The sequence below is a fragment of the Ambystoma mexicanum genome, chromosome 11, assembly GCF_040938575.1.
Source record: "Ambystoma mexicanum isolate Mex_15411 chromosome 11, UKY_AmexF1_1, whole genome shotgun sequence".
Classification (NCBI taxonomy): domain Eukaryota; kingdom Metazoa; phylum Chordata; class Amphibia; order Caudata; family Ambystomatidae; genus Ambystoma; species Ambystoma mexicanum.
The window spans coordinates 540,239,022-540,266,884 of NC_090934.1; the positions used below are offsets into that span (position 1 = coordinate 540,239,022).

Sequence of the window (27,863 nt, forward strand, 5' to 3'; positions counted from 1 at the left end):
CAGTTTTCTGCCCAAGTTGGAGAATTAAAACTCTAACTTCAAGACAGTGACTAAATGAGGATGGATGGAGACAGCTGCCTTATACTTCTGGATCATTTACCTACTTTCAACAACACTGATCGTATGATGCAAGTATTGCATTTATAAAGCACACACTTTGCTTGAAAGCAAGGGAGAACAAAATTATATTAATCCAGACTGATCTCTTGCAAAGGCTTTCATCCTACCAGATTAACAATAACCAAATGGCCAGGATCACAGTACCAAATCGGACAACACCAGAATGCCATGTGCAGTCCATCAAGAATCCATTCCCTCTCCAGTTTTGTTCAGTCTTTACTAGGCGCTCCTGGAACTCTTGATGGAGGACTGGGTTTTTAACCACCAATTTGCAGATGGAACACGACCTTACATATAAAACTTGGAATGATTTTGGATTTGCAATGCAGGCCTTAGTAGTATCTCAGATTCGTTTTTGCGATCTTAGTTGGCTAACCCAAATCCACAATGGCTCCTCTAGAGGGGATGTTACACTCAGTTGTATGCTAGCACTAGCAAAGTTCAACCCCCACCACAATTCTCAGACATATATTAACTGGCTCCCATTGGCCAGAACATCATTTTTAGAAATGCATGCCTCACCTACAGAGTAAAGTAAGTAAAAATGAGGGCGCCTGGCGAGGTCCCGATATACCCAGGTGGGTACACATATAAATATCAAAATAATCAGGATGAGAGATCCTATAAGTGGTTGTGTGGTTCTGAAAAAAATACATTTATTTAAAAAAACACAGAATATTTGGGTGACTTCAATTATTATACAGTACTTTCGATAAGCACGAAAGTAAGTAACAACGGACAGGTGTGATTAGATTCAGTGGTAATACAAGGTATGTATGAACCTCTATAATGTTGCGGTAAAGACTCCACACAGGGGCACAATCACACATGATGGTAGGATAGACCTACAGCTGAATGAGGTGCACCCGGGATGGAAAGTTGTCCAGGGCGTGGTTAACACAGGGTGTACACAACAATATCTACAGAACATACACAAAGGGGATTATCACAGTTGTGTCACAGGGGATCGACACGGGTGTGTTTCGGCCATGTAGGGCTTGATTGAAGCCTGTCTGTGTGTTGGCCTTCATCAGGATTGACACCGGTTGCGGTGTTGTCTGTAATATCTGCTGCTGAAATAGCAGTGGGGTGCTGTAGACAATCCTAAAGTGGTTACTGGATTGCTGGTGCAAAATGCACTTCGAGTTGGCTGTGGATTCCTGATGGCCGGATTTGTCTCAGGGTCCCGCGGGACGGAAAAGGGTCTGTATAGGTCCCAGATCGTGATCTGGCGGGTGCAAGCGTCACCGCGGGGTCCACAGCAGATGAAACACAACCTTACATTTAAAACTTGGAATGATTTTGGATTTGCAGTGCAGGCCTTAGTAGTATCTCAGACTCGTTTTTGCGATCTTAGCTGGCTAACCCAAATCCACAATGGCTCCTCTAGAGGGGATCTTACACTCCGTTGTATGCTAGCACTAGCAAAGTTCAGCCCCCCACCACAATTCTCAGACATATATTAACTGGCTCCCATTGGCCAGAACATCATTTTTAGAAATGCATGCCTCACCTACAGGCCACAACACTGCCACAAACCATCATATGGAATTAGAGAAGTATATGTTTCAGATATATTTGAGAAGGGGGCTCAGAAGCCAATCCTCAATCAGACTGGAAACTCAACAATTTCAGACAAAGAAATGTTACAAACTATCCTTCCAAGGTGCTGCAGCCAAAATGTGCACCAGTCTACCAAGAGATGTGCCCTCGGTGAGGAATATGAAGGCATCCTCACTTCGTTCCCCAAGATATCCTCTGTGGTGGGCAGGGAAAGGCCACCGCTCTTAAATACTGACCGTGGGGGGTGGATGTGCGAGGCAGGATCACCTGGGAGGAGACGACCTGGGGAGCGGCGATGAAGCACACTTGGATGAGACGTGGTATCCCCCATGTCCCTTTACCATAAGGAATCAAATGCCCCCACAGCCTTTGATGGGATACTACCAATCCTTTCCCTATTGTGTTGGAAAACCATCTCCCAATGCATACCAATATGGTACTGCAACGAGGAAGAGACTGCATAGAAACATACACCAAACATTTATTGACTCAGACATACAGAACACCACTTGTTACTTGGACGAGGAAGAGGGATGCTGAATAGCAAAGCTGTTTGGAAATCAATGTTAATGGCCTGCACCTGAGGCCAAATGGGTGGTATAAATGGCCCGCTAAGGTGAGGCTAAGGAGATCGTCTGTGGATTGCTTGCAGATGGAGGAGCCAGAGATGATGGCAGGGAGACGCGTGCCCAAAGCGCAGCAGTGCTGCAGAGTCATTGCAGCGGATGCAGTGTGTGGCTGGCGTTCTCAGTTCTCTGGTAGCTTGGTCATGCTGCCCATGACCACTCCGGTAGCTCGAGGTGTTGGAGACCCTGGTGGAAGGGTTTACCAAGTCAGGAACAGCAGTAGCCACGACCAAAGTACAGAAGGGCACATGAAGACCACGTACCCGGTGAGTCAAGTAAGGATGAATGACTCTGGGACGCTGTGGTGCGAGCCACGTTGTGAATGCAGTTCGGAGCGAGTGAGAAAAGAACAGAAAAGGCAATGTGATTACCGGTCCTAATGTAAAACACAGATGTTTGATAACTACGCTAAAGAGACGAATGATAAATGGAGCGGTTTGTGAATACCAAACTGTATTGAAATTGAGAAGGCAGCGGAAGGGCCCAAAAGCCTCTGAGTAGGGTGCAAATTCCCAGCAGGAGAGTGAACTTGGAATTTGCAGTTACATTGTTTTGATATGAATGAACTGAAGATTTTAAATACCGAACCCAAAGAAAGTAATGAGTGAATACCACATGAATGGAAAGTAGAGAAAAGCGTCCCCTGATACAAAGGAACTGTGAATCATGGACACTAAAGAAAGCAAGCATTGGTGATGAATATAAAGAACTGTGAATTATATAAATTGAGAAAAAGCAAGCATTGGCAAGAGCCATAAGGAAAAGAGGAACTGTACAAGTTGAAAGTTTAAACTGTGGCAAAATTATGAGAAGGTTTTTTCAGCAAGTGAAAAGTGTCAAAACAAGTATTGACAAGGACTGCAAGAATATAAGTCCAATACAACTGTTGAGCAGAAGCATTGGTGGTGTTACTATGGAAAAGAAGCCAACCAGGTGTGTCGGTTGCGTGATCTGTAATGGGTGGACCGTGTGGTCTGACAACTGCACCTAGAACGAATGCACCCCACCAAAGATAAGCCAAATGACTCATTTATAAAAGTTTATGGTTGAATATCAAGAGAAGCTTGCACATTGCGAACCTAAAGAGTTGAACTTTGTGATATTAATGAAAGATGCAAAGAGCCTGAAAGCTGGGAAGAATCCATAGGAATTGTGTTTTTGTGAAAACAGGGAGAGACATGAAATCTAGGGGAAGGGAACCCCTTGTAATTGAAAGTGAACTATTTGGAGTCATAGGAAAGGGAGAAACCCTTTTTCCGACCAAGAGCTGGAAGAAGCTCTGGACTTTTGTTTGAACAATTTTTCATTTGATGCGGCCATCCCTACACATTTTGAACAAATAGATGTGAGGTCAAGTATATATTTTGGACACAGACATTTACTTTGGACTTCCTGACACAGACTATCATTAGTTATAGTTAGGTAGGCAAATCCCACCTTAGCATGGGGCAAGATTGACCTTACTCAAACCTCATTGTGATTTTAATAAATGTTTTTAGCCCAAACTTTCCTCAGTTGTCTGGGTCTACTTCCTGATTCCTCACACCTCTGTCTGCAATCTTTCATCATTTGCAAATACTGAAACATCAGATTATGTGGCTGCTTTCCTCCACTTGATGTCAACCATCCTTCCTAATCTCAACCCACTGTTCTCTAATTCGATGATCCATCTTCTTTGTAATGGTCCTTTGTCCGACTTGTTCCATTTTATGACCAGTGTCTCCTTGTTGGTTCTATATGTGAAGTTCTTTGTTCTGTGACACAAGTGATTCAGAGACATCAGTCAAACAGTACATTTAAAAATATTTAAAATAGATATCAGAAGTGCTAGTCATTCTTTAAAGAAAAACAAATCATCTTATAAACAGGAGACAGAAAAATAGAACAGAAAATGTTTTTTGTGACCATTCAGGTAGCATTGGTAATTTCTTTAAGTTTTCACTTGTAATTTCTGTAAAGGAAATTTCCCCTGTAATGATTGTGGGTGGGTGTGTTTCTATGGTAGGGTCTTGCAGGTGGTAAAAAAAAAAAAAAAAAAAGAGAGAAGGTGAAATATGTGTTAACCGAGGATGTCCCACAAGTAGGCTTTCCAGGCATCTCTTCAGGGTGATGCTGTTAATTCAGTGTCTCAGGTCAGTGTAGGTGCAAAGCTGAGAAGCTGTGCTTGAGCGTAATGCTCCGCATATATCTATGGTGTAATGTTGCTGCTGTTTCATAGCTCACAGGATCAGAAATCTTGATGGCAGATAAAATTGCGTTTGCCTATTTTAGATCTATAATACCATTTTAGCCCTTGTGTGGACGGATGCTTCCTGTGGCTTCTCTGCCACTTGAAGACAAATATCTTCACCTTATGCACTTGACCCATACCTAGCTGATGCCACTCACCCACCAAAGAAATAATGAACCTGTAATTTAAGTGGAACATCAGTGGGGCACATCTGGCCCCGTTATTTTTTTCTCACTGTGGTGCTCCTTTACTCTCCCAGACCCACTCTACTACACCCCACAATATATTTATTTTTTTCCGGATTCATAAAGGATTCATAAACGAGAAAGATATGGCATGGGTTTGTGTAGTGGGTGGTAGATGAAGCAGCTTCTATGCATCTTAACCGCTGAACGTCTCGTGAAAGGTGAGAGATTGGTTAGCACTTGGTGCAGAGGCCAGCCACAGGAGTGTTGTGATGAGAAATGGACGCAACCCCTTTAAGAGTGACGGACTCGGAGCAGGAGGCGGGAGGAGGGAGAATTTGCATGGCCTGACTCCTCTCACTAATGTTTTATTTTAGCACAAGGCATAAATTAGTTTTCAAAAATTGATTAGCAGAGTGCTAATTAAAGTGTTTTTGATTAGCAAATAGACCCATTTGATTGGCAATTTCGTACTAATATTTTTAATGTCACCAGAGATTATTTGTACCCAAGACATGAAACTGGAAACAATCCAGCACTTTTGCGCATCGATAAAATGAGACATTAGTGAGAGGAGTCCGGCCTTGCAAATTCTTTAAACTTCAGCTAGACCTGCATTTTAGGTAACTTAGTTTACCTATTCAACCTAAGAGAAATGCACTCAACCCATAGCAACAGAGGACAACAAATTATTTAAAATGCCATTTCTGTAAAATGGTGCATGTCACTGCAAACCCACTTTAATTTGCACACGGCTGCCACCAAGAGGCCACCCATGCACAGTGAAACCTGTATTTGACATTTACTGCAAACAAAGTAAATGTTAAATAAAAGTTTAAAATATCTCTTGTAAATGCTACTTGCACTTCATAAAATCTACTCGACTATGCAAATGAGTAGAAAGACTTTGAAAGCCATAGAGTGTCTGTAAAATGTAAAACGGTAGCTGCATGAAATGGACACAAATGGATATGATAAAAAGGCTCTGAAAACTGTTTGGCCAGCTGTCTCCTGCAGATGGTAATATATAATACAACCATAATCAGAAAACCAAAGAGAGCTCTGGAGGCTAACTACAGTGTTTGGTATTGCAGTAGATCTGTAGATGTACAGGCAGGATGGAACCATTGATCAATACTTTGCGTAAACATCTAGTTTGCTTTGTGTATTCGTTATGTAAGAGGAGAGAAAGAGACTAAGCAGAACAGATTGTGAAGCAGGCAGAGAACTGAGCAGACTAGATGTTATATTGTAGTTTGTGGTCATCTCACTTTCAGGTTACCTTGTATAAAGCAAAAGGATAATAAAGTAGAATGTCAAGGGTTATGGGTTCGCTCATGGGATGAGCACCAGTTGCAAGATGAAAGCAACCTGCAGGTTACAGAAATAGGTTTGCAATCAAAAGCATTTGATCATGTGATCATGTACGTTTTTAAAAGTGTTAACTAGTCAATATTATGCATCTTGCACAACAAAATGAAATATAGTTGACACTGAAATTTAGATACACTAACCTAAACTTTACTGTAAAGCATTGAGATGATGCAGTATTTTACAGTATAAAAACTGTAATTATGCATTATCTAGCAACATACATTTTAGGAATGGAATTGCATGACTGTATTTCAAATATATATATATTTGACACATACTGGTCATTGCCAGACAGAATATAGAATGCTTATTAAAAGTATCATCCCGATTACTTCTGGTTTGCAATTATTTGACAAAGAAAAAGTTAATCAGTCTTGCCTAGCTCTCCCACACATGCCTTTCTCCCCTCTCCTTCTCTGCTTGCTGACCCTCCCTCAGCTACCCCCCTCTCTCCTTCGCCTCCTTTCCTCTCTTCTCCCCCGATGAGGTCACTAGACAAGTCCGATCTATGAAAGCCTCTTCAAAACAGGTCCATCCCTGTTCCTCTAAAACCATTAAGGACCACATCGATACCCTTGCTCTGGCCCTCGCCGATTTCTGCAACCTCTCCTTTGCCTCTGGATCTTTCCCCTCCCCTCTGAAACACTTTCAATTACTCCCTTTTTGGGTAAGCTCCTGGAAAAGCTGCCCATCTCTCAGCTTAACCTTCACTCCGATTATGTTGGCTCTCTCCACGTCCACCAATCTGGCTTCAGAGCCGCCAAAAGCAGGGAAACTGCTCTACTCAGCATTCGTGAAGACCTGCTCTCCAACCTTGACTCTAACATTCCCTCTGTCCTCATCCTACTTTTTCTCTCCTCTGCCTTCGACACAGTCAACCACACCACCCTGCTCAATCGTCTCTGACAAAGACAACCTGGGTATCGCTGATCAGGCTTTGGCCTGGCTGACCTCTTTCCTCTCTGATCGAAAACCTCCCAGGTACAACTTGGGTCCCTCCTATTTTCCATCTGCCTCTACCTGTGGGGTTGCCCAGGGGGTCGAACCCTTCGCCCTGGCTTTTCAACCAATACCTGGAAACTCTCGCCTACTGCATTTCCATTTTCTGCTCAAATTTCCAGTGCTATGCTGATGACACCCAACTCCTTTTCAGGCTTCCTTCAGCCTCCTCCTCTCCTTCCCTCATCTCTGATTGCCTAATTGCCATTCAAAATTGGTGTGCCGCAAACGGTCTATGTCTAAATGCCAACAACACTGAGATCCTCCTTATTGTTACACCTTCACTATCCTTTCCACTCACCCTCAGGCCCACCTCCCTTGGCCTCCACTGTACCCTACCTGTGAGGCCAAGAACCTCGGGGTCATCTTTGACGCCACACTTTCCTTCTCTGCACAAATCTCTGACGCCTCTAAAAAGTCAAACTTCTTACTGCACCTCCTTAGAGGTACTCTGCCTTTCCTCTCCTTCCCTCAAAAGCTGTATCCCAAGCTCTGATTCTCTCTAGGCTGGACTACTGTAACAGCCTCTTTCTAAATCTACCTGTCACCACTCTCCGCCCTTTACAACTAATCCAGAACAGGACTGCAGACTTGTCCTTGGCCTCAAGCCCTGGGATCGCATCTCTCCAGCTCTGAAATCCCTTAATTGGCTCCCAGTGGATGCAAGGATTACATTTAAAACCCTCTGCATTGTCCTCAAGGCTTTCTGGGGCCAAAATACATTCAACTATCCCTCCGTAAATACCTCCCCTCTCGAGCCCTTCGCTCCTCTACTTCTAACTCCCTCAGGGTCAGTCGTCTTTCAAAGAAACGAGCTGGGGGTATATCTGTCTTCGGCTGGTGCCTCCCTTGAAAATTGAGGAGGACCATCTCTGGTTCCGGAAGCACCTCAAGACCTTCTTCTTCGCTTCTGCATTTGCCCCTCTTCTCCTCTGCTGATCTGTTTTTCTTCTAGGCACCATGCACCTGGCCACCCACTGTCCTCGGGCCCAGGTACCTGCTTCACCCTGCCACCCACCTGCACTGCCTCCGACCCACCCCTTCCACTGGGGTCTATATCTGTACCCATACAACCCCCACCCACTTTTCTTATTCACTTATCAGATGCACCCTGACTAACCTGGCACTTGCCACTTGCTGGCTACCACCGTTTATTGCCTTTATTTATTTATCTTTACTTATTTATTTTGCTCTTTTCTGTTCCTCAATTTCCGCTTCTCCCTCCTTCCATGCACTCTTCACCCATTTCCCTTTCCCATGCACTTATGGCGCTCTCAATGTCACTGGGCCTAGTAAGATCATTGTGGGTGTTTTTTTTGTTTTGTGTTTTTTTCTCCTTTTTGTTCTCACCCGTTTCCCTTCCCTTTGCCTGGTCGCGCTCTGAAACACTTGTGTATGAGCGCAATATAAATAAAATATAATTTCATTTGACAGAGGAAAAGATGCTGAAGAGAGCATCAAGTGCAAGAGAGAAACGCAGGGCAAGCTGTGCTTTCATTGAAGAGGTCAATTTAAATAGCTAACTATGCTACACAAATGTATATTTGATTAACAAACCTACGGAACTGCATAGCAAATTGCTATGCAACACTGCTTATTTTATGCCTTGTACAAGGATTACCCCCAGAAGCACAGGTCCTAAACTCCATATCGTGCCGAGATCTGGACACTGAAGTACTCCAATCCACCTTCCCAAAACTGTTCAAAGGCATAGGATTGTTAAGACACCGTCATTTCCCTCAACATTGACCCAAGAGTTCGCCAAGTGCCTCAACGCCCTCGCAGAGTGGGCTTTCACCTATAAGCCCAAGTAACTCAAGAATTACAACTCCTACTTGACAACGATATCATCGAGTAGGTGGACAGCCCCACACCATGGGTATCCCCCTAGTTGTCGTACCAAAGGGCAATGGCCACCTGCGCCTCTGTGTGGACATGTGCATTCTGAACACCGCAATCCAGAGAGAGAGAGACACCCAGGATCCAACATCGAGGACCTCCTAGTGAAACTCAACCAGGCTACCCGCTTCTCTAGACTAGACTTAAACCAAGGGTACCACCAGCTGGTGATTGACCCTGCCTCCAGAACAAACACCACCTTCACTACACAAGAAGGGCTGTTCCACTACAAGCGGCTCAACTTCGGATATACTCCACCACGGAAATATTTCAAGGGACAATTCGCAGGCTGATATCCCCTGTGCTCAATTCCCTCAACTATTCCGATGATATTCTAAAGTAGTGTGTGACATCCTCCACAAAGCCGAAATCGCCCTCAACGGCCCCAAAAGTGCCCTCAACAGATGAAGCCTACGCTTATCACCGCCGACCCCAGCAAAATCAGCGGCATTGTCAGACTAGCAGCCCTCGCTGGGGTAGCAGAACTACAATCATTCCTGGGGATGGCCGGGTACTGTGCCTGCTACATGCCAAACTACTCCACCCTCACGGACCCCCTGTGAATACTCCGCAAGAAGGACTCCCCATTCGAATGGCACCCGCTTTCAAGAAGCATTCGATACCATAAGGAGGAACTCCCAATAACTGCCAAATTGCATACTTCAACCCACAATGAGAGACGGAACTCGCTGTTGATGCTAGCCCCGCCGGCCTGGGTGCTATACTCCCCCAGAAGAGCCCCGACGAATCTCACAATTGCAACATACTCGCATACGCTAGCAGAGCCTTGTTACCCACAGAACAAGCGCATTCCCGAACTGAACGAGAAAGCCTGGCAGCGGTACGGGCATGTGAAAAGTTTCATCACTTCACTATCAGCAGAGGATTCGCCCTCATCACAGACCACCAGGCACTGCTCTCTCTAATCGTCAACCCCAAAACCAAAATGCCCCCGTGCATCGAACAATGAGGGATCAGACTCCAGGAGTATGATTACCGTATCATTCATAAACCAGGGGGTGAGGCCATCCCGACAGATTATCTGTCCAGGCATCCAGAAGAAAAGACAGAGGACTCCATGAGACAAGAGGCAGAAGAGCATATCTCATACCTGTCACTCAATGCCCTCCCCCCTCATCACAATGGAGACCTTCTCCAGCAGAAGCAAAACAGACCCCAAGATAAAAGCAGTGATACACCTCACCAACTCAAATAAATGGAAACGCCTCAATTCAGAACTCTCTGCAAACGAAGAGGTGGACAAGAAAGAGCTACACAGAATAGCGATGTACAGAACAAACTTGGCACAACTGACCAAGGGATAATACTTGGCGGGAACCGCCTAGTAGTTCCCAAAAGCCTGAGGAAAGCACTGGTGGCCATAGCCCATGAAGGTCACCGGGGGCGGGGGGATCGCAAACACCAAGAATATATTGAGAAACCAAGTGTGGTTCCCATACATGGACGCAATAGTAGAAGACACCCTGACCCACTACATACCCTGGTAAAGGATGACGGCGAACAGTGTCCCATATCCACTCTAAATGGTACCACTACCGGAGGGACCCTGGCAAAGAATAGCCATGAACTTCTACGGCCCACTTGAGTAAGGTGGACACCTCCTTATAATAACAAGGACTACCAGTTTCCTCACGCTGAATGCTGCATTGTTTGGCAGAATGGTTGCTCAGAATCGGCGAGCCAAGACTGTGGTGTTTTGAAGGGCTGTTGTGAACAGTGCAGAGCGAGACATTCAGACAAAAATGCCAAGGATCGCTCTCTGCAGTGGAATGCAGAGGATAGCGCCCCACACACATCAACAAAAGGATAGTACGGAGGTCTTAGATTAAATAATCAGCACTGGGATTCAGTTCACTAGTTATTCATCAAACGATGCCCAATTTTCTCTCCTGGACGGTCTGTTGGCAGTCCTCCAGATGTACCCCTGCCTCAGGAACAGACCTGCACCATCAACGGGGAGTGCTCTGGATAGAGATGCTTGTAGTACAAAGATGGTGCTTCAGGCTAGTTTCAAGAAGACGATTCTGATCGCTCAGAACTGCCCAATTGTTACAAGATTATTAATAACAATTGATCACTGTGAAATTCAAAGGGTGGGCTTTCTGCAAGGGACAGCTCCTGTTCATCAGTGCCAAGCTGTATGGGGGTCTTCAACTTGGACTAGGCCTGTTGGGAACTGTAGTCCTAAATATCTAAAGAGTAAAGGTTGCATGCAGACCCCTGTCTAGGCCATCCAGTCTTTGTGAGTGCAAGTATGAAAACAAATGTGGTCATTTTGTGTGTGTTTCTAGTTTCATAAAAACTTTAACACATATAAAACATAGACACATAAAATTAATTTTATACATTTTACTCCATTAACCTATATACACTAGTTTCATTATATTTCTTTCAAAATCTTCATACAGTCAAATGCAAATGAATAACAACTGAACTGAACCAAATGTGACGATTTTTAAATCTGAAAGAAAAACTTAATTTGACTGTACAATGTATTCCAGTACTTTGGAAGAAAAAAACAAACACAACATGATTTTGTTTATTTTCCAAACCCGAATGCTGCTAGCTTACAAAGCACATGCTCACGAGCAAGACCCAACATAAGGTGAAAACAAAAGAAAAACTATAATTGAGTATTGTGTTGAAAGTAAAATTAGAATTTCCAGTTCACATCACAAAGGGGGGTACATTGCAATAACAGACGTGCATAAACATGGAATCGGAGCACACCATCATGGAAAGGCACATTTACGATCAATGACACAAGTCCCATCTACCATGCTTACAGTACACCCGGAAAGAAATAACATAATCGGCTGCAAAAGAGCATGACCTGATTGACGCTAATGGGATATGGTATGTCTTGGGTGGTGTGATGAATCCAATGGAGTCATCAAGGATTCGCTGGCTGTGACGTTCTACCATGTGGCCAGGGTACCGCAGCCGCTACCTGATCCTCACCCTGGAGGCAGCTATTTGAGGAAGGATCACATGGGAGGAGACAACTACAAGGGAGATGTCTTAACTTCATTGGACGAGATGCAGTATCTCCCCCTTTCCCATGAGGAAGACTCGCTAATACCCAAGACCTTTTTCTATGAGGAAAACCCTCCAATCCCCAAAACCTTCTTCGCCTATTGTCAACTGTTTTTCCTCCTTGTAGAGGAAGTAAAGAAATCTCTTCCCCTCATTCTTTAAAGGAAAACCCCATTTATGACTTAGACACACAAAGCTCCAACAAAACCCTCTTTGCTTCTGATATGCCTTCATGTGAATGTATTCTCTCATGTAAAACCACTGAGAAAAACTACCAAAATGCTATATGTCCGATGACATCTATGGACTCCAACTCCCATAATCACCACAGTACTGAGATGAGGAAGATGATGGAGTTGATCTAAGGTAACTGGAGCTCAAAGGCTAGTATGCAGACTTGTTGTTTTTCCAAATCACCTGCGCATGGGACATTTAAAGATGGCAACCGCACTACTGTGTGTGACCGTGCAGGAGATGATGTTGGCTCCTATGCAGAGGCTTTGGAACACGCGATACACGTACCAGTGTGGCAGGGAAGAGAAGTCTGTCGAGGCAGAAAGAGAAATGCGGTGCGCAAGCAGGACGAGATGTGGCGATGCCTGGAACCACGTGAGAGTTCCGGTGTACTCAACAGTTCGAAGAGGCAGCCTTCTGCAGACCGAGACCAGAACCGGACAGGAAACGGGCATGTGACCACAGAGGCGCAAAGCAAGCAGGAAGGACGTCCGCATAATCTAAAGTGGGAAGTCAGCCGCTGAAGCACGAGCAGAAACAGAGATGCTTGAGAAAACCGTTGAGTCGACCTGAAGCAAGTGGGGACCCCGGGGCATTCCCGGGACCGCATCAACAAACTATAAGAAGCTTGTTTGAATGTAGAAAAGGCTCACGGGTTCGATAATAATTCTGGCATGTTTTCGCCAGTACTGCTTTGACAACCATGGTGGCCTGAAAGTCAGGGTCTTTGAACAGGATGGGGATGTATTGGTGTTAACGCAGGGGGCACCATACAAATGTTGGACATTGGCAGGACAAGGCCAACAAACATACTTTTATGGGTTATAAGGGATCCCCCACGACCATGCAATGGGCCACACCATCGCTCGTGCATATTGTTTGTGTATCTAGAGTGCCCCATTTTCCTGGGTTCACATACACTTTTCTTAATTTTACAAGGTTTATTCGTTTATGAGGGGACTGGGACTACATTAGACCAGACTCTATGCGCTGCCTGATAGTGCATCCTTCACGTGCAACTCCCAGTAAAGCACAGTAAATGTTTCCTTCCCCAGAGGGGATGCGGCTAGTTATTGTTTTGATAAGCCCTGTAACCATGGGCTTTTTTTACACCTTTTGTGTATTCATAGGTGACAGAGCATGCATAGCACTCCACTAACTTATCTATTTTGATGGGACTGGGACCTTAGCAGCCCCTGCTCCATGCGCTACCTGAATGCGCTGATTCCATGTGCTACATTCATTGAAGCAGTTTCCCCAGTGGGGATACAGTTTTAGCTACTTTCTGAGCTTATTGAGATAATTATCCCAAAAATAAACCATTATTTAGTACTTCCCATTTGTTTTGTAGATCATCATCTTAGGAAGCGCTTGCCAGAGCCCGAACCACAATTTCCCGTCCTGATCAAGGCCATCACATTCACAGCTATCCAACTTTGCTGAAAGGCCAAAACACAGTTGTGTTGACTTTTTATACTGCACAGTGTCTATTGTGTACACTGGGCACTAAGTTTGTTTCTAAACCTACATCAATATAATTGCCTTTTAAAATTGTAAGGTGATGTGCTGATGAGATGCATTTTGCTTTGTCTGTAGCAATTGGTACTACCTTTCAATTGTCACAGCATGTTTTTTGTTTGGGATGTCGTTAGGTCTTTTTGCTCTTCCAGGTTCGCCAGGTAATAGCCAGGTGCCCTATCATTTGCTCATAGTGAAGAGGCTACAGACAGGAAGTCCACTGTACTACAAAATGGAATAGAAGAAAGGGAAATTTAGTTTTCTAAAAGAAAAATAATTTTTTTAACATGGAGGAAAAAAACCCTTCTGTTTCAAGTGTTAAAACCGCTGAAGAGTAGATTAAAGAATTTGAAGCATAATGCTTGCCTCTGTGTCTTAAATAGAATCAAGACTCTGCGCTACTAGCAGGGGTAATCCTCATTATATTGCAGTTTCTGATATAAAAGTGATTCAAAAGGATATAGCAAATGTGTATATTAAAGTGAATACAAAATGGAGAGGCTTCATTTCAGAGATTCATTGCCATCCATAATGTCAATAGGGTTTCATGTAATATTTATATCGGTTGGTATTATATTGTGTTTTTTTCCTTATTGTTATGGCATTACGACATGTTGCAAAAAGGTCATACAGATATGGAGAGTGTCAATTAAACATCTATTATTGCCCCACTAAAGGTACTAACAGCCCGTTTTACAATATAACTAGGAGTCTATTTCGATTTAAAAGGAATGTTGAGGAAAAGCATGAAGATATAAATACATATCTTGATAATTTGGCTCATTTAAAAAAATAACCTATGGTATCAGCACATGAAGGAGGTGGGAGAGAGAACGAAAAATGTAAGTTGCTATGTCTGTTCCTTAATACTGTATGCCAAGGACATTTATTGCCAAAGAGATGCCCACACATGATGCAATATGTCTGTTATCGAGCAGCATGAACAACCAGAGGACAATTCGAAGGAAAATGGGCAACTTTATGATGGCGATCAGGAGGAACATTTCCATATGAAGATACTTATGTGAAGACAAAAAGGATGGAAAATGGGATGGAGTGGATAAACAAAAATGTATGTATCCAGCCCAGATTGGAGAACGTATAAAAATTGTCAAGATGAAGAGGACGGACTGCTCAGATATGACATAAGGAGCAGGGCAGCCAGGATGCTGGGAGAGACCTCAGCTATTTGTCTATGGGCACAAATGTACTGGATGGGAAGAAGGAATATTATCTTACCCTGCACACCTATTGAAGAAGGAACCAGTAGACACAGTGCAAAGTGAATGACAGATGCCTAGAATCCAGTATTCTAAGTTCCTAACATGGGTCGACAATGAAGCAGGACCAGTATCCATAATAACATTGAAGAATGCAACAACATTCTTCAAGAATGGAGGCTCAATTCTGGTTGGAGAGAATAAAGGATGTGGACAGACAACCGAGGTCCCAGGAATGAATGGAGGAACTGCAGTACTGATGGACCGATATTGGGCCTGTGGATCCTGAGTGGCAGATGCCTAACATGTGGGCAGGAGTATGCTCTATTGTAATGGTACATGTACCAGCATTAGTGATTCCTCAAAGTGATCTCAATATCGATGAATTTCCAAAAATGAGTTAACACCAGAGAAGGAAGAGGTCACTTATTCTTCACCAGCTGAAAAGGGAGAACTACTACTTTTCATCAAAGTCAATAAAGGCCTATGAGGAAATTTCACATGAACCTAAACCGTTCAGCAAGACAGCAATTATAATGACATCTATATTCATGCCAGGACTCCAGACTGCAGTAAACTCCAAGTGGCTGCAGATCACCAGATGGGAGCTGTTACAGACGATTAATGCAACAATAAAAGAATTCAACGCAATCAGAGAAGAAGTGAGAGCCATCAGGCTGAAGACTCTCCAGAACAGGTACATCTTGGACCTAATTACAGCAATGGAAGGAGGTAAGTGCGCCAAAGTCGTGCCTTCTTGCTGTACATTCACACCATCTCATGATGCAGAAAATGGAACCCTGACAGAAGAAATAACTATGCTGATGACTGCATACAAAGATGGAAGATGAAGCTGATAAGACAGCAGGAGATGGCTGGTTCTCATTCCTATTGTCATGGATTCCAACCTGGCTGGCCAATGCTTTCAGAAATACTCAGAGGAATACTCATGTTGGTATTGCTAGGATTCTGTCTTATATTGGGATGAAGATATGTATTGACATTGATGCTGGAATGGGTGAGCAGATGCAAAATGAAGCCAATACCCATGAGAATATAAAGAAAAGTACCCTTGCACCTCCAAGAACCAAGTCCCACTTCACCAAGGATCGGAAAAGATATGTGGGACGTTGGATGTTCTGTTCACCCTCTGGAGAGTACTGCGACATGACCTGGAGTGTGGATGAACACACAAAAAATGCAGGTCACCTGAGAGGGGTGACAAAAATGTGGATCCTGAAGAAGCAGAATGAAGAGAAGATGTTGATAAATGATGAAGAGGAGATAAAGACCATGGAAGAAGAAACTTTGGTTGAAAGTTCGACCAGAGGGGGGAAATGTGGAGGAGCAGCTGGTGATATCTCGCTAGTTCCCACCGTAAAACTAGAACAGTCGCAGAAGAGCAATAAATGGGACCCCAGCATTTTTCTCATACCGCATTGTGTATGAGAGATGTTATGCACTCGGATAGCAATACAGATTGTACCCTTGCACTGAGAAAGATATCGCCTGCCAAAATGCCAGAATGCATCAATGACTATTAAGGATAGATGTTAAAGTGAAATCTAACAATGTGATGTCATGGAGAAGATATATGAACCTATGCTGAAACCATATGAAAATACTTCGAAGTAACAATGTAACTGAAGCACTAAGAGTAACGTGTGTCTAAAGCTAAAGTAGTTGTGGATCTAAAGAAGATGAAGTAACTTATTTGACAATAACTGTAAATACGCAGTAACGCAACATAGAAAGAAAACACATAGAAGCTTGCTGTAGAGGAATATATAACGTGGCAAGGATGGCCATAATGGGAAAATGAACGCTGGCTCACGTTGAACTTAACCAAACTACCCCAGAGACAGAAAGAGGATGCAGAAAAACTGCTCCGTGTGCAGACCTGACGATGAGTCAAGGTTGGCCCAGAGTTAAGGATGCTATTTCGAGAGATAAGCACAGAGCACAAAGGGAGTATATGGATAATCTCTGAATGTGGGACATTCTTCATAGATGAAAGAAGACGACATCTGGGAGAGCCAAACTGTTGGTCAATTAAAAGTATACGAAGTTCATATGAGAGAGAGTGAGCAAGTCTCTACAGGCCAAGAGGAGCAATAGCACTCTGCATAATTAAATCAAATAGCAGTAAATAGAAGGATGAAATGGGCAAATTTGTGGTCTCTTCACATGTGGCTCAGAAGTCGAAAACAAAGGCTATTCATTAGAGCCTCAAGCTAAGATAGTGGTGTGCTCACACTCTCTTGAATGTTCCAGGACAGTGACCAGGCAACAAGGTCAACTACAAATGGAAGAATGAGAGATGATGGGCTAATTGGGAAAACAGGAAGTAGTTTGATGGAATTCAAACACCTAAGTTTCGTTTCACGTAGGTGCTGCTAAAGCGCCAAAGGTTCAAGCTTTGGATAGCAAGCCAACCAATGAGTGGGTTTGAGGGACAACCTAACATACAATGTTGCATAGAACAATCCACTGTTTTGTCCGCTATAATTGGTACTATACGTATTTAGAGGTAGTTTAAGGTGTGCCCTACAGATAAGGAGTAACCAATGATGCACTAATCCTTATATGTTCTATAAGTAGATATGTTCCCTTAGCCAATCCCTTCCCTTGATAGGTTTTGTATTTTTCCACATAGAATGATGTCATAGTTGATGCATATTGCGGTATAAGACCTCCATGTAATCAAGCTGCTATGCGAGTGTGCAAGCATCAGTCCGATGTCTGCGCAATCTCCCTACTTTATTAAATTGACAATAAAGTAGTACTTTGCCATATTCTTTTAGTCTGTCCGATTATTTGGTTTGAGATCATTATTGTAATCCCATCTAGCACAGACACTTTAAGGTGCTAGAGCACACAACCAAAAGAAGGTGCTTTACATTGTTGCTGGGCTGAACCAACAGTAGCCAAAATATCAATTGGTTTTTATTTGGCGCTTGCCGTCAAGGTTTTCCGACTTCGGAAGGTTGGAAGCAACCAGCTGCTGTGATTTCCCAGGTCAGTGGTGCTCGTTTTATCAACCTTAAGAGGATGAAAGCCATGATTGGCAACAAATACCAGCAAGCTGCTAACAGTTTTCAGCAGCAGGTGCACACCTGTACTACCAATTTTCTCTGGCTTTTGAATGTGTGATACATGCTATTGCCATAAATGCAAATCTGTGCACACCTTGAGCCAGTGTCTTAGAATGCAGCCTTTTGTGACAGTGACATGCAAGGGCATGATGCACGAAGAGAACAGTTCGAGGACACAACTGATAGTTGTCAACTTGCTGACGAGCAGGGACCCAAACCTAGAAGATAAGACGGGAGCTGGCACGGCTGAAGATATGTGGGGAGCCCATTTTACCATGATGGTTGGGGCCCCCCTGCTTAGAGCAAAAATAGACTACAGCACCCCTGGGGTGCATACATTACAAAGGCGACAAAGATGAGGTTAATAGCTGTCAATTATCACGAGACTGCCAGCCAGCATGAAGCTGAAACGCGAAATGCCCACTAAAGAGTTCTAAACCCTTCTTTGCCAGCAAGTGGCTGGTGAGGAACCAGTGATAGAAGGCAATAAGGTGATAACACTTCTATTTGTCCCGTGGGAAGAGGAAATGCAGCTTGTAATGCAAGCGCTGCAAAGCCCACATTTTAAGCCCCAGAATAAAAATAGAGGAATTAATATATTGCTGTGTTACAAGACTGCTTACTGGCAACATGGGGGCAGTTTCTGGGGGGTCCCCTTCAGGCTTGAGGCCCATTTCATTTGAAAGGAATTGAAAGGTACAAACTGAGGAGACCTAAGTGCACACCTATTTACAAAAAATGTCAGTGTGCATTCAAAACGCAATGCCTTGCTTGGGAGGCCCTCTCATCAGTTCAGTGTTGGTTCTATCTGCATTTGCCCATCTCTTTACTATAGGAAGAAAGCACTTTGCTCTATTGGCTATGGCTGGATGGTCGTCATGTTCACGTACCACCTGTAGGATCAGAAGAAAACAACGAAGCAGCCTTTCCCATTTCAAGACAAAGCTATCAGGTATTTTATGTCATGATTTGTATTGTTAAAGCCCGCTTTTGCCAAGGGTAAAACACCCATCACCCCCAACGAGCCGGCGGACGTTGCAGCTGTAACCACACATATGTTGATTGTGGAGAGCAGCAGTTTGGCACGGGTGTGTTGAGAAATAATTGGGTACTGGCACTTATTTTTTCACAGAGAAAGCACCGAAATCTGTACCAATGGAGAGGGTAAATTTGACCCAGCTTGGTGGATAAAATAACAGTATTGGATTTCAGGTTCCAGGAGAGCCAGAATAAAATGCCGTGCCTTCCAAGAAAGAAAGCGGATCTGTGGGCAGAAGTGCTCCGTCATTCGGCCCATTCCAGGAGCACACGTGTCTACTGTGGGCAGCCCGCAGGAGCTATTTGGAGGCATTTTTACATACGGGAAAGCGAGAGTGGAGAGACTGGGCACTTTTATATCCCCCATGCAGCAATGCAATTACACATCATTACGATAGACATACACAAGCCATTTACAGAAAACTTCTCGCCGCTCTTCCGCAGGCATTATCGAGCATAAACAATCCGTGGCATGTAAATATAGGGCAAGCTTTCCACCAAGCAGCATTGCGGCAAAGCGCCCTAATGTACCTAGGGGCGCGAGCTTTCGCCCACCCTAAGAGATCACATCATGATGTGCCTGGCACCATTCAAATCGCAAGAACGATCAAAGCCAAAACTGGCGCCCAACTAGCCGTGGAAGAACAGAGCAGGGAAGCCATCTTACAAAACAGGGGTCCTGCTGTCGTGTTGACCCTGTCTAACATCCCCTCCGCTGCAAGTCCCTTCATCTATCGAAGGAGACCTGACTACTCAGTCACACGGCTGGTCCATGCTGTGCTCAGGCACATCAGACATGCCCGTGGCAACTGGTGGCATTTCAGTTAGGCCTTGGGACAAGAGGTGCCACCCTCAAACAAATAAGCCAGCTGTTGCTTTCAATTTACCAAAGCCCAAATGATCCCTATCTCCAGGCATACCACAAAAGATCATCCAAAACTCTGAAAATTGAGGTATTTCCAAAATACACAATGGGAAGCATTAGTGACCCTACTCCAGCAGAGGGGATGCTTGAGGTTCCCCTGTGGCTCTCCAGATGTTTTGCACTACAACTCTAATGATCCTTCATCATTGACTATGTTGGAGATGATGGGAATTGTAGTCTGAAACATCTGCAGAGCCAAATGTTGCAGACCACTTTCTTAAACAGTGGACACATTTGGGTTCCTTCATCTTAACACTAAAGTCCAACGCATCTGTACTGATGCCATATACAGAGATGCATCAACCATTATTACATGTGCACAACGCAAACATGGGTGTGATTACAACGCAAACATGGGTGTGATTACAAATAAATGAACAAATGACCTAGAGATGACATTGCAGGTGCGCTGCGCACAACAGAATACTTTTGTGTAATACTATCTTTGCATGCTGTGTAGCGGGTTGTAATGCCGATATAATGGTTAAACAAAACAAGTACAAAGCAAGAATAGGGCATGGTCTTTCAGATACTGCACAGGTACCAAAAGGATCTGTGTGGACTCCACGTTTAATGCATGATGTTCCACACACTAGGCAAAGAATTCATACTGGGCCAAGCCAGCATCAAATACATATTTTGACTGCTATCGCTTGATGTGGAGACTTAGCAAAAGGGGCGGAACACTGTATTGAAACCGAATGGCTGCGTCCCTGGGTGTGGGCGGGTCTACAGAGAGGTGTGTACAAATGGAAAGGGGAGAGTCGTGTACACATGATTATAGGGGCGGGGTGTGGGAAGACTTGCACCATGTTTGTAGGCATATCAATAGGTGAACCACGTGTCCAAATATGTGTGCCGCCACTCTGCTTTCGTTTCTTTTCCGCACTCCATGGTAATGAGCTCCCCATCATCTTTTCAGAACTCGTCAACATGTGGCTCCAACTCCACCTGCTAGCAATGAAATCGCCCCTCAAACCCTCTACCCTCCTGGGCAATCCAACTGCCCGCCACACCTCTCCTGCCTTCTGCCCACTTGACAACGCTTTGGAATTGTAAATACCAACTTGGATCTGTGGATGTTAAAAAAAAAAAAAAAAAAAAATACCGTGTCCTCGTGTATATGTTACCACTCCTCCCACTTCTGCACCCAGTATAAGTCACTCAATAAGACTGTGCTCTTATTTGAAAGATCCCTCCCTAAGACTGCCTCTGCTGTCTACAATAAAACAAACATTGAGGTACTCCTATGGAGCAGGTCAAATCAAAGGCCCTGCGTCCAGATAAAGTGTTGGGGGTGGGGGGGGTGGGTCCCCAAATCTGCACATGCTAAGAGGCGCTGATAGCCCCAGGTAGACGAAGAACCCTGTGGCCCAGTATCCAGGAGATGCCCTACATTAAGGAAAAAGGTTACAGGGGAACCCTATTGCCCATATATAGGGAAGAAGCCGTGTGCGGCAGCGTGTAGGGATCCCTGTGTACCAGCACACTCCGCACGATATAGAGAAGCCTGCTGCGCCCACTGATGTGAAGACACGTCTGCTCCAGAATCTAGAAAGGCTTGTGCCTTGGGACATGTAGGGGAACCCTTAGCCCCATAACACAGAGGAATCTATATGTTCCATGATATAAGGAGTAGACTCTTTCTCAGAATATTAAAGGAGCCATGTGCCATAGGATAGGGAGGCAGAGCAGACTAGAGTCTCTGAAAATAGTCATAGAACAGAAAATATAAGGGTGGGTTCTCAGTATGTGTAGAAGGCAGTCTGGGTACCAACATATATTTGAAGTGGGGGGGTGGGGGGTTGTCACTCTCAACCTGCACTCTCTCTCAATCATACCCAGCATTCAATATGTGGGGCGCAGTCTCCGAGAATGAATTGAACTATGAGTTTCTGAAGCTGATCATTGAAACATATTAAAGAAAATGTGCACAGACGTACGCATCTAATAGCAAAAACAGATGATTAGTCCAAAAACAGCCAACACGTGTTTCGACCAATTGGGGTCCTCTTCGGGGCTGAGTTACACAGTACAGAATGATGTATATACGATGTGTAACAAAGAATCGAGGGGTCTCAATAGCTACAGTCCTCAGTAGAGATAATTGAAATGGCTTCTGGGCGGTGAAGTAGACAATTATAGGAAAAGTGGGACACGAATGCCAATCTCTATGAAAGTGAGACATTCAAAGTCGAAAATTCAGGATATATAGAAACTCGTAGCACTCTTATAAAGATGGGGAGGTTAGGACCCATGACCCAGCTGGGCAGCAAGTGGCTATATGTTAAATTAGACATTCTGGACTAAAGTGGCAACTTCTGCGTCTCACAAAATGAAGATCATTTGTGGTCAAGGATATGAAGCCCCGCCATGCCCCCAAACATAGATGAAAGCAGCGTGCTAGAATCCGGGGGATGGGGGTGAACTATCATACAGCGATAGGGAACGGCACGTGTCCATTGATGCAGCTGGAGGGAGCCTGGCGTGTGCCAGTAGATTGCGGACAGGGCGGCCTGGAAACATGGAAGCCAAGAGTTCAGAAACAGTGTGCGTTGGTAAATATGAGGGAAGGGAACCATGTGGCCAGGGCTACGCAGAGTGGATCGCTGTTCCCTGTGATATAGAAGGAGGCTGGGGCCTCAGAAAAAGGAGGAGTTATGTAGCACAAGAAATAGGGGAGGCTCTGTGCCCAGTCGATCGGAGTGATGATCGCTCTAGCTGTACAAGTGGCACTGGGTTGCTGAACATAAAGGGAGATATCAGGTGTCACAAGATGGGGAGGCTAGAGCAATATGTGCCGAGACATGTAGGAATACCACTGCAAGGATTAGGGGGGCGTGGGGGTGAGTTTCAGAATGGGGGTGGGGGCAATCCGTTTGAGGATTATGGAGAACTCGCCAAAAAATTCCGCTGCCAAATTCCCAAACAGTGCCCCACAGAAGCGCCAGAAAGACTCACCGACGGAGCTCAGCAGTAGGCAGAGAAGCCACATGTCCCCAGCCCGGGGAAGGGCCCCAGGAAGTCCTGCGGGGGCACACAAACTTTCCGGGAGTTCTGCGGGACGTCGGCAGCAGGGCACGGGCCGCCTCCAGTCTCTATCCTCGGGTTGAGTGCGTGTTGCTCGGGATCCTAGGCTCACACAAGGGAGGGAAGCCAAGGGGCCGGGCCCGAGCCATGCGCCACGCCCATAGTGTCTGGGTTCTGCCCCGGATCACCGGCTGAGAGACGCCGGGGGGGCGGAGGACAGGCCTGTTGACCACACCCACAACTCGTTTGTGTCCACCCCTGCAGATCCCTTGTTTATAGAAGCCCGTAGGAAAGGCGTGCCCCTATTCCACCCAGCCTCCGATATCCGGATTACAGATTCGGGGAAACTGTGATGCCGTTGCCATCCCGTCTAAAACTCCTGAGAGTCTCTGGTCTCAGGGACAGGCGGCGGGGTGAGAGCGTGGGATACCCCATCACGCAGCATGCACTCTCGCAATTCAAGAGAAATTACCCCCAGGTCACAGTAAAAGCAGAGTGTCCAGATTCTCAAAAAAACAGAGCAATATTATGAAGTCAGTAGAGTAGAAATCGAAAAGGGACACCAGTAGCTGCAGCCCAGAACAGTGTATGTGACAGACCAGAGTGGCACAGCTCATATAATTGAAAACGAGCATTGGCAAAGCCGCACATTTTGGCTTTTGGAGTTCTTTGAACTTTACAATTCTAGGCATGGATTTGTCTTGGCCCTATAAATAATGGGCCCAACTCAAAGAACATGCCAGCTGGCGCGGAAGCCATCATTTGACTTTTATTAGGTGAGTTATTAGCCTCTGCTGACTGATTAAACCTGGCTGACATTTTAAGTCAGCAATTGCGGCATGAAGCTTACAGATTGCACAGCTTGCTGCAAAGGAACATAGGTGGAACACACATTTCTTTTGATCTCTGTACTATCCAGCATGCCATCAGTAATGTTACAAAACACCTGTAAGTCCCACGACAGGGCCAAAAAGTAGGACTGTACCACCATGAAAGGTGAGAAAGGTGAGAGAAATGATATAGAAACATGCATGCCAACCCTCCTGATTTCGGCGGCAGACTCCGGATTTTGCAAATGAAAATAGCACTATTTTGTACTGTCTCCCACCTGAAATAACTATTGCTAATGTCATCCTATGGGAAAATTACTGTATCCCGATTTCTGTTGGGGAAATCTCCCTCTTTTAGGGGCTTAACAATGTTGGCATGTCTGTAGAAATGACCACCAGTCTGGCTTCAGAGCTGCCAGAAGCACGGAAGCTGCACTCCTACACACACCGTGAAGACTTGCTCACTAATCTCGACTCCAACTCTCCTTCCGTTCTCACCCTTCTTGACCTCTCCTCTGCCTTTGATACAGTCAATCATGCCAACTTTATAAATCAGCTCTGTGATACCCTTGGCATCACAGACCTGGCTCTGGATTGGGTGACCTCCTTCCTCTTTGAACGACCTTCCAAGGATCAACTGGACCATTTTCTGTCATCCATCTCCCGCTCCACCTGTGGTGTCTCTAAGGGCTCTATTCTCCACCTTGGCTTTTCAACATCTACCTTGCCCCCTAGCCCATTTGATCCCTGCTTTCTCTCCTAACTTCCAGTATTATGTGGATGACACACAACTCTCATTCAAGCTTCCCTCTGCATCCTCCACTTCCTCTCTCACACCTGACTGTCTGCTATTCAGGCATGGTGCACTGCTAACGATTTCTGCCTTAATTCCAGTAAGACTGAGGTCCTGCTTATATCGACGCCATTTCACTCCTTTCCCCCTACACTCTGGCAGCCCTCCATGAGCCCCCTCCCCTTACCCTCCTATGAGGCAAAAAACCTTGGTGTCATCTTTGACTCCTCTCTCTCTCTCCTTCTCTCCTCACATCACAGACCTTGCCAAGAAGGCCTACTTTCAGCTTCACCTCCTCATAGGCATTCTTCCTTTCCTCACCTTCCCCCAGAAGGTCAAATTCTCCAGAGCTCTAGTCCTCTCTAGGCTGGACTACTGTAACAGCCTCTTCCTCAACCTACCTAACTCCTCCCTTTGCCCCCTTCAACTAATCCAGAATAAGACTGCAAGACTTATCCTTGGCCTCAAGCCCAGGGGCCGCATCTCTCCAACCCCAGAATCTCTCCACTGGCTCCCGGTTGCTGCGATGATCAATTTCAAAACCTTCTGCATCAGCCACAAGGCTTTCTGGTGCCTGGGACCCCACTACTTCCTGCTACATCCAACTATCTCTCCCTAAATACCTCCCTGCCTGAGCCCTTCGGTTTTCTAGCTCCAACTCTCTGCAGATTAGACTCTTCTACAAGCAGAGTGTGCAAGGTAGATCTCGCTCCTCCTCCCTCTGGAATGGCCTCCCCGACCCTCTCAGACTTGATCTCCTTAAATTCCAGAAGCTTCGGGAGACCCTCCTTTTCTCTTCCTCCTTCCCTCTCTCCCTCCCATGCTAATTGTTCTGCCCTCTGCCTCTTGACAGTGCACCAGGCTCTCCCTTACCAGTCTACCCCCGCACTTGGTTCTCCTTTGACCCACCAACCTGCACTTGCCCTTCTGGGCTCCCTCCCCCTGCACTAGCCTGGCTCGGCCTGCACCCCCATAGCCCTTTCAGCCCGTTCCTCGCACTTAGCACTTGGACCTTTCTGCCCTGCACTATTTTCCCCTGGCCTCCCCTCTCCCCTGCACTTTTATTACTACACTTGTGCGATCCGAATGTCACAAGGCCTAGTAGGACCGTTTCTGTTTTGTCATCCAAGTTCCCCCGCCCCCTAAATAGAAAATGAAAAAATAGGCCACAATGTTTTTTTTGTTATTATCAGGTTATAGTTTCTTATACAATAACCTTTTATACAAGTAGCTAAATATTTTTAATACTGTATAATAAAATGCATCAACAACAATATATATGTGTATGTATATATATTCAATGAAAAAACTTTGTTAAAGGGACGTTATGGTTAAGTTGTGCTACTAAAAACCTATCAAATTCAGTGAAAAACCGTTGTTAAAGGGACGTTATGGTTACAAGTAAAACCGGAAAACCCCTGAAATTCAGCAGTCATGGTAAACTAAGCAACCATAAGTCACGCCACCACCGTGCACTGCTAATAATAACACCCATGACATCAAAAACATTTATATCTAGATCTATTATCAGTTTGCCAAATTAAGTGTAGATTCGTAAAATGGCACCTCATTTATAAGCCTTTACATTATTTTGGGACCCCCCTTCTAATTTTGCCCCCTCTTGACAAAATCCCACCAAACTTTGCAGAGTCATTCAGAATCGGGTAAGGAATAACAAAATTTCATGCAGTTTCAGTAAGTGGCGCCAAAGTTATAAGCCATCCAAGAACTGCTTTTCACCAAGCCTCTAATGCTGAGGTGTCCACAAACTTCTCAGGACTGTTCGCGAACATCTGAACCGTTCAGACTTTCACTGTGAAAAACACCTGTTCTTTTGCTTCTTGCAGCCATATCCCATCCCATCCTCATCACCCTTCACCTCCCCAGAGATTATTTGATAAGTTTGACAAGTGCAATGTTGTATTTTTTTAATGTTTTTACTGCGATGTCCGCGGACACCGGTCGCTGTCTGTGAATCCAAGATGGCACGCTTTTCACCATCCAATCAGCAGAGCGAACAGGGAAGTGTGTCCACCGAGCAGACATCGATATCACTAGTTTATTGGGACATACTGTTTGGTCATTTTAAAAAAAACTACTGGATGGATTTCCACCAAATTTACAAAAGCACGCTTTCGGGACCATGCGGCAGGAGTGGCAGATTGGTCCCAAAATCGTGCTTTTGTAAATTTGGTGAAAATCCGTCCAGCGGTTTGGGCTGTAGGCGTGATGTTATGTACAAAGGGAGGTTTTCACATAACCAGTAGTTTAAAGGTAAAGAACCTTTTATTTGCAAGTTTATGACATAGGACGACCCCCAGCAGGAGGAGTACAATCTTCCCACTAAGGCCCTGCTTCTTCACTGGCTCTCCTTGGAACCCTGCTACATAAGATGCAGTTCTATGTTCTATAGTATCTAAGTGACAATAGACATAGTGAAGGAAATATTATACACTCATGGTTTAACAGGTAAACATTGGAAACACTGCACATCCTAACACCTCTCCTCCTTAAACATAACAAGTAACTGCGTGGGTGAGGACCCACTAAAATTGAAACCTGTAAAACACATATTGAACAACTGAAATTGAAACCTGTAAAATAAATATTATACACTCGTGGTTTAACAGGTAAAACATTGGATGCGCTGCAAGTCCTGGCACAAATCAAGAGCATAGATATATGACATCTAGTGGTTGATTAGGTAGAGTCACAAGAAAGTCCCTGTCTCCAACTAACTGAAGACAAATTAACATTGAAACGGAAAAGCCACCCTTTCCTTATTCCAAATAGCTCCTCCTTTGACCAACACTGACGAACCCAAGTCTTTCACAACTTGCTTGGGTTCAGAAAACAATGAGGCTCCTTTACGAACTTTGGTGGGGAGCTTGACTTTAATCCAATCACCCTCTTTGACCTTGAGTTCCCTACAACAATTCTTCTGATCATACCTCTCCTTGGATCTAACTCCAGCTTCAAAAATTCTCCTTTTTACACTCTCTAGATCCACATCCACCATTTTTGATTTGCCCATCCAACCTGGACATAAATGAGTATTTGGTTTTCTTCCTCTCAAGATCTCAAATGGACTCACGCCTGTGACACTATGGGTAGTTAGCCTATACTG

General features: G+C 44.8%; 1 protein-coding gene across 2 annotated transcripts in view; it reads right to left on the reverse strand.

The window, feature by feature from the left end:
- LDLRAD3 (low density lipoprotein receptor class A domain containing 3) overlaps positions 1 to 23,330 on the reverse strand; it is a 942,778-nt gene extending 919,448 nt beyond the window's left edge. The window contains exon 1 of one of the 2 annotated variants that reach the window (XR_011279657.1): positions 23,045 to 23,330. Coding sequence is in view for 1 of the 2 variants with exons in the window: in XM_069623357.1 (XP_069479458.1) it covers positions 23,045 to 23,078 (34 nt within the window). In the remaining variant the exon portion in view is untranslated. The remainder of the gene's footprint in view (positions 1 to 23,044) is intronic. The other variant, XM_069623357.1, reaches the window with a different exon arrangement.
- Between the last annotated feature and the right edge of the window lie 4,533 nt (positions 23,331 to 27,863).